Genomic DNA, 7,467 nt, shown 5'->3' with positions numbered 1-7,467 from the left:
GACATGAAACCCGACTCCCTCTAACAGCAGGTGGCGCTACGACTTGGAAGCTCACCAGTCAGGTTGTGTGGAGTACCTAAACGCATCACAGCATAGCTGCCTTAGAACCAGCAGCTCGTCAAAATACCCACAGCGCCCCCACTGGTCAATCCTCAGGAGGGGTGGGGGAGGGGGGTTCTACTCGTCACCCATTGGGGGGGGTTTCTGCTGTTGATTCCTGAGGAGGGGGGCACTGGTCACTCCTTTGGGGGGGTCTCTTGTGGTCACTCCTCAGAAGGGGGGGGCTCCATCACCTCCTGGGGGTTGGGGTCCACGTAGTCCTGGTTGAGGGTGACGGAGTCGGCCCCCAGTTTGAACCTGTGCAGGGCGAGCAGAGCCAGCAGCGCCTGTGAACCAGAACCACCGCAGAACCAGAACCATGAAGCCGGTCTGAGGAATCCCGGAACCAGAAACAGAGCGTCGACTGAAGAACATTTAACACCAGGATCATTTCAGACTCAGCACTGAAGCATCAAAGAACTTCTCAGGAAGCAGATCATGACTCCAGGTTCTGCAGTTTTTATTAACTACAAAATGACATTTTACATCTTTATCATGTCAGATTGTCGCTCAGGAGCTACATTCCTGGAGAACCTCCTCTGTTCTCCTCCTCACATCTGCAGAACATCTGTCAACACTTCTGTTCTGTGAACAGCAGAGATCATTGATATGTTCTCGACTACGATGCTAAATCCAAATGTTCTGCTTGTTTAATTGTTGCTGCAAAATGATCTGCTGTCACTCCAGGACGTCGGAACAGACTTTCATCAGGGATTGCTTGAGGGTTTCTATCTTTCAAAGAGGTTTTTTGGTTTTAATCATTTGTGTCATTTTATTGACTCTGAAGTCATTTCATTCCAGGAGGATTCTGCCCTCACCCATAAGCCAGCTGGGATTGGCTCCAACACCCTGAAACCCTGAACTAGATGAGTGAAATAGAAGATGAATGAACTTTACTCCACGAGTTCAACAACTGGAAACACTCCGGGTTAATGAGCAAAGATCAGTTTGTTGACATGTTTAATTCCCACTTATATGAGTGTGACATCATCACCATGATCTCACGACCATGATATCCTCCCAATGATGTCATCACTATAACCATGAAGTCACCTTTGGCGATGTCATCACAATGACATCACCACAAAGTCATTCAAAGTGACGTTATTGCGATACCATCACCAACCTAACATCACTACAATGATGTCATTGTAATGACATCGCCACAGTGGGATGATGTCACTGCAACACAGAGGTGAAAGTTCTCCAATCTTCTCCAGCATCTGAGGATGGAAACAGCGTTACTCTGTTACCGTGGTAACAGGAAGGCACATGGGATGAGAGGCACTTAGTGTGGCCAATCAGAGTCCATTCAGGAAGCCCTCTGATTGGCTGGGAAGCACAGGTGAAGTCAGGTGTGTGTCAGGCGAGAGGCGCGCTGAACAGTTTGTTGTATTCCTCCTCAAAGGAGACTCGCTTCAGACGCTCCAACGACAGCAGAGTCAGAGCTCCCTACACACACACACACACGCAGCACAACAAAAACATGCATACAACAATACACAACAACAGGACACCACATGAACATTTTACAACACAGAACAATAAAGAAAATAAAAACAGTTTCAAGTTTAAAAATTCAGTTTCAGCAGCTGGAACATTGTCTGAAATGTAAACAAAATCATCATGAATTACAGCCTCTTCTTCTCTGAAAACAATGAGAAAATCTGACCATATTGAGCAGTCAGGTTCTTTCAGATCATGAAGAACACAAAGTTAAATTCCCTAACATCAGGTTCCAGGTGTCATCTGTTCTCTCTGAACTTTCACAGTGGTTAATATCTAGCCTTTGAGAAATAAAAACTCTTCTTTACAGTGTGAAGCATCGAGTGTGGTCATCTCAATGTGAAATAACATTTTGAACAAACGTGTGTGTGACCTTTGAACTCAGTAACAGCGTGTGCACTCAGGTGTGCGGGTACAAACCCAGGTGAAGATGGAGAAGAAGGAGAAGACGATGGTGGCTCGAGCAGCGTCGGCGCCTTCATTCAGAGGATTGTCCTCCGCTTTAGAGACCTGCCACTGATTGGCCAGGAAACAGAAGCCCACAAACCACAGGAAGGACCACAGGGCTGCAACACATGGGTCATCACAGGTCATCATGGGTCGTGACATCACAGATCATCACAGGTCATCACAGGTCATCACAAGTCATCACGGGTCATCATGGGTCGTGACATCACAGGCCATCACGGGTCATCATGGGTTATGACATCACAGGTCATCACGGGTCATCATGGGTTATGACATCACAGGCCATCACGGGTCATCATGGGTTATGACATCACAGGCCATCACGGGTCATCATGGGTTATGACATCACAGGTCATCACGGGTCATCATGGGTTATGACATCACAGGTCATCACACGTCATCATGGGTTATGACATCACAGGTCATCACACGTCATCATGGGTTATGACATCACAGATCATCACAAGTCATCACGGTTCATCACATCAAAGGTCATCACAGGTCATCAAACACACAGTTGGAAGATGTTTTCAACAGACTCATTATGAGCAACAGACATGCTGCCAGGTGGTGGAGCAGATGAATTTTATTGCTCTTCATCTTTAGTTACAGGTCAGTTTATTGATCACTGATGCAGTTTGAGACTTTTCCAGTCAGAAACATCCGTCAGGAGTCTGAGCTCACTGCCAAGCGACTGAGATTCCTCCCAGCAGCGGCGGACCTCACCTGACACCACGATGTCGGCCATGACGGCCTTCTTCCTGTCCTTCACGCCACTGATCTGAGGGAAGTAAACATCGAGCGCCAGGAAGGCGGCGCTGCAGAGGAAGCCCAGCGTTCCCATGGTGACAGCAAAGCTGCAGGCATTCTGGTTGCGGTTGAAGATGCAGTACTCCTCCACCTCCTCGGGCCGGTTAACGTAGCCCTCATTCGCCACGCAGCCCAGAATGACGATGGAGAAGAGCTGGAGATGGCAGAACACACCAACGTCACGAGGAGGGGGGGGTAACCTGGAAGGTCTGGTCCAATCACAGCGCGGCGCAGCTGAACACTGGGCTTTTGTTTGTCGAGTCTGGTGTTCTGCTCTCAGGAATGTGAGCTGCAGCCTCATGACCGAGTCATGAGATCCTGAGAATATCCACAAACCAGAGCAGCGACCAGGCCGCCGCAACTAGCAGGCACTTATTAACCAGCTAACCAACCAACCAAGCAGCGAACCAACCAAACAACTAACCAGCCACCAAAGCCAAAAGAAACCAGGGAAAGTGCAGCGCATCCGGAAGATCAGTCACCACAGGTTTCTCTGCTTGCTTCTGATTGGATGAAGACTAATACCCATTTCACACTGAAACTAGCAGGTCGACCCGAGTTTTTAAAACCCGGGTCGACCTGCTAGTAATCAGCATTTGACCCCTTGCCCACGGCCTGCAGACCCGGCTCTAACTGCCTGCAGGCGAGCTGCGTGGTTGAGTTTTCCCTCGCTGATATTGTCCCACATTGATGACATCATCATCGCGACAGAGCACAGCTAGCTGAAACAATGCAGAGGAGCTCAGTCCCTGTTACCTGTCGACAAATCTCCTCTTCTCCACTGGAGATCAGGAGAAGCTCTCTGATCTCGCTATCTTGCTGATGCTGGGTCACCTTGACGAAGGCTTTCTCACGCTGTGTCCAACAAAAACAACTAGCGCGCTAACGCAGCCACGCTACGGCGACGTCATCACGTAAATTACCACGTCGACCCGGGTCTGCCTTTCACACTCAAGCCGAGCCGATTAAAACCCGAGTCGCTTGCAGGGTCAATCGACCCGGTCAATCGACCTGAATATTGAGGTTTAGAAACCTCAGTATTCAGTTGAAATGGCTTGATAGTAGAATGACCTTAGGTCGAATGTCACTGTCAGGCTTCAAAACCGAGCACCTGGCCCCGCCCTGCTGGGAGGAGCCAGGTGAGACACTTCAGGTGAGCTTCTCACGAGACAATTGGTTCGTTCGCCACTCACCCAGCAGAGGATCCTCACCACCGTCTGAGGCTGTCGAATGAAGGTCAAGGGGTCAAACGCCCCGCCGGCTTTACCGGCCCCGTACGCCTGGAAGCCGTCCATGAGGACTGCTGCCTTGAGCTGGACCACTTCAGTCTCGTTCAGACCACTTCAGTCGAGTTCAGACCACTTCAGCCCCGTTCAGACCACTTCAGCCCCGTCCAGACCACTTCAGTCCTCCTCCTCTTCCTGCTCCCTCCAATCCTGTCAGAGTCTTCTGTAACTCAATCTCACTTCAATCAAGTCCTGAGTAGTGAGGTCCTCTTGAGTCCACTTCGGTCCAGTTTGGCTCAGTTCCTCATGATGTGTGTCTGAATCCTGAGGTGTGTGTGTGTGTGTGTGCTGTCTTCCTCTACTCTTCTAAACTGCTCTGTAATCTGTTCTAATCCTTCTCATCCCTCCTGACTGACCAGAAGGTTTTTTCACCCTGAGTTACGTCTTCCAGGCAGGGGACCGCCCCTCCTTTCACATCCACCAATCACAGACGCTCAAGATTAAAACACAGTGACGATGGTCCAGTCATGGTTCAGGAGGTGGAATTACTCTACCTGGAAGACGACGCTCAGGCGGAAACACCAGAGGAGGAGGAACTCCTGGAAGATGGAGCTCAGGGAGAAACTTCCCGGGCAAGAGTGCTGGCTGTGGGGTGAGGTGACTGGTGACACCCCTGAGGTCGAAGGTCAAGTTAGTGATCGGTTAAATAACGAAGTGAATCTTTGCAGTTGAAGAAGAGTTCAGTCCATGAAAGACTGAATGAAACAAAGCAGCACAGCTTTAGAAAAAGGGTTTGACTTTCATCTTTGATGGAAAAAATATAATTTGAAGATTGTCTGAAACTGAAATCCAAATTGAGTTGAACTGAAAACCAACATATGAGAACACTGCTGAAGACGCTGGGGTTTTGCTGACTTTATTTTCTGAGTTCAGACGTGAATCAGTTTCAAACAACAGAGAAACGTTTCCAGGCTCAGCTGAGATCATGTGACTCTTCGGCCAGAGGCTGCTCTTCGTCACCATCATCATCATCATCAGCATCATCACCAGAGGGGGGACGAATTCTCTTGAAGAAACCCAGCTGCACACACACACACAAACACACACACACACACGGTCAGCAGAAAGGAAAACCAGTGCTGCTGGATCATCTGACTGACTGAGACCTTCCAGAAGATGCAGCAGAGCAGGCAGAGGAGGAGGAGTCCGCAGACGACCGACAGGACCATGTAGCCAATGGGAACGTCTTTCTCTCCATCAGGACGCCACGCCACACTGAGCTGAGTCTGCACACACACACACACACACATCAAAGACGGTATCAATAAGTGTGTGTGTGTGTGTGTGTGTGTGTGTGTGTGTGTGTGTGTGTGTGTGTGTGTGTGTGTGTGTGTGTACCTGGGCCTGTCCTCTGTCCAGCAGCAGTGGTTGGACCTTGGAGGTGGTGTTGATGACGGAGTAGGAGGCGGAGGAGACCAGCTGGAAGTTCAGGTTCGGATCCTGTATTTTTTTTCACGACGTAAACAACAGAAACTTCAGAGACGGGCGATCTGAACCCAGAAAACAAAGACTCTAACACAGCTTTGCAGTTTGTGTTTACTCACCTGATTCAGCGTGTGTGTCCAAAGCCGAGCTGATACTCTGATTACTGCACTGGAGCCACGCCCCAACGCCATGACATCACACACGAACCGCACACACCCTGCCTCGGTGCTGCTGCAGTTCTACACACACACACACACACACACACACACAGGTTTGAGTTACCAGCTGTGCAGGTGTAGCAGCAGGGCTGAGCTGCAGTGTCTTTACCACATGGACAGTTTGCCTTTGGGTGTTTGTCTCCTCCTGCTGGACCAACCGAGACACTGCAGGAACATTGGAGACATCTCCAACGAGCTGGAGAGACAGAAGGTCAACAGCGGGTCAGAGGTCAGAGAGCGGGGTGGGTGGGGGTGGAGTGGGGGGGTGGAGGGGTCCCGGACCTTGAAGGGGTCAATCTGTGATGCGTTCAGGGTCCTGCAGCTCAGAGACTCCTCTGAGGCGTTGGAGAACATGTAGAGCAGGAGGCGGCGTCTCCAGGAGGACGGGAAGTCCACGGTGAGCCGGGCGTTCACCGAGCCGGGGCCCTGGTTCCGCAGCTGTGTCGCCATGGCAACAACAACAACAACAGCAACGCATTAGTTTAGTATAGCAACAATCTTCTCCATCAGCCGCTCCAACCACGAACTGTCAAGCTGCATCCTCATCCTCATCAGCAGAGGAGGAAGAGTCGGTCTCACCTCGTAGACGTGCTCCACCAGTGGACCCACCTCGCCTAAACTCCCAGGATGCACTGCAGGCTGCCAGTCAGGAAGAGGCAGGACGACGTCTGGAGGGGACGAGCCTCTGAAGACACAGAGTGAAGCTGTCAACCACCCTAATCTTCATCGTCACCATCATCTTCATCAGACAGCTGGTCGTCTTCACCCTCTGATCTCCAGCTGAGCCTCGGCTTCCACCCGGACCCGCAGGTTCACCTGGTTACTGCTGCCGTTCACCGGGTTCTTACTGAGAACCAGAGGAGGAACACGGAGGACGGACGGGTGAAGGAAAACGCTTCAGCACGCTGAGACAGAGGACAGGAGAGAACAGGAGAGGACAGGACAGGAGGAGGCGGTACCTCGTGACCTGGAGGCTGAAGGTGATGTGGTCCTCCACCTCCTCCAGACGAGCCACGCTGAACAGCAGAGTCGTCTGGAGCTGCAAACACAAGCACTCAGACGGAGGTGACGTCTCATCAGGTACCATCACATCTACAACCATCACATCGAGGACCATCACATCAGGTACTGTCACACCTACAACCCTCACATTAAGTATCAGCACATTTACAACCATCACATCGGGGACCATCACCTGAACCCCCACCATCTGAAGTCTATCACGTTAAATTACCCCATGGACCTTGTACAGTCGCTGCATTTGCCCCAGAATCAAATTTAAGGTTCTTTTAATGGTTTTTAAATGTCAGGATCCGTCACCTGTTGCACCGTCACCTGTCGCACCGTCAGAACGGTTGGACTGTTCGTTCTCTTTCTGCTCTTTCTGCTTTCGCTCTGAATCGCGTCTTCTCGTCTCGCCTCTCCAGAGACGCAGCCTTCAGATCACTGACAGCCGTTAGCATCAATGTCACAAAGTGCTCTGCTCTGATCTGAGCGGTGCTCCCGTCGCCGTGGCGACAGCGTGAAGCGCGGCGGACAGGTGTTGCTCACTGAGATGAGGGGCTTCACTCACTGTGTGGCCTCGTTTCATCGGGTTCCCGAGGTCACAGGCCACCAGGACGGCCTGCTGCTCCTTCCTCTGAACACACACCACC

General features: G+C 51.0%; 2 protein-coding genes across 3 annotated transcripts in view; both read right to left on the bottom strand.

Moving 5' to 3' along the window:
- Positions 1–253: 253 nt before the first annotated feature.
- On the bottom strand, positions 254–4,589 carry syngr1a (synaptogyrin 1a). 2 transcript variants are annotated; one of them, XM_030088890.1, is made up of 4 exons: positions 4,077–4,589; positions 2,800–3,037; positions 2,026–2,171; positions 254–386 (listed from the first exon to the last, which is right to left on the bottom strand). In XM_030088890.1, the coding sequence occupies exons 1-4, from the start codon at positions 4,176–4,178 to the stop codon at positions 264–266; spliced, it is 609 nt and encodes a 202-aa protein (XP_029944750.1). In that variant the 5' UTR covers positions 4,179–4,589; the 3' UTR covers positions 254–263. The 2 variants fall into 2 exon arrangements, with proteins under 2 accessions (XP_029944750.1, XP_029944749.1); XM_030088889.1 differs by having other exon boundaries at positions 254–1,551; positions 4,077–4,533.
- Positions 4,590–4,993: 404 nt separating this feature from the next.
- itga2b (integrin, alpha 2b) overlaps positions 4,994–7,467 on the bottom strand; it is an 11,873-nt gene continuing 9,399 nt past the window's right edge. Inside the window, exons 22-31 of the mRNA XM_030088870.1 lie at positions 7,386–7,467; positions 6,772–6,851; positions 6,579–6,659; positions 6,392–6,497; positions 6,095–6,250; positions 5,922–6,008; positions 5,714–5,833; positions 5,508–5,609; positions 5,276–5,395; positions 4,994–5,190 (exon numbers count right to left, since the gene is read on the bottom strand). The exon at positions 7,386–7,467 is cut by the window's right edge and continues 11 nt beyond it. Of these exons, the coding sequence (XP_029944730.1) occupies positions 5,083–5,190; positions 5,276–5,395; positions 5,508–5,609; positions 5,714–5,833; positions 5,922–6,008; positions 6,095–6,250; positions 6,392–6,497; positions 6,579–6,659; positions 6,772–6,851; positions 7,386–7,467 (1,042 nt within the window). The 3' untranslated portion in view covers positions 4,994–5,082. The remainder of the gene's footprint in view (positions 5,191–5,275; positions 5,396–5,507; positions 5,610–5,713; positions 5,834–5,921; positions 6,009–6,094; positions 6,251–6,391; positions 6,498–6,578; positions 6,660–6,771; positions 6,852–7,385) is intronic.

This window comes from Salarias fasciatus, chromosome 4 (genome assembly GCF_902148845.1).
Source record: "Salarias fasciatus chromosome 4, fSalaFa1.1, whole genome shotgun sequence".
Classification (NCBI taxonomy): Eukaryota; Metazoa; Chordata; class Actinopteri; order Blenniiformes; family Blenniidae; genus Salarias; species Salarias fasciatus.
This window is presented reverse-complemented; position numbering and strand designations above follow the sequence as displayed.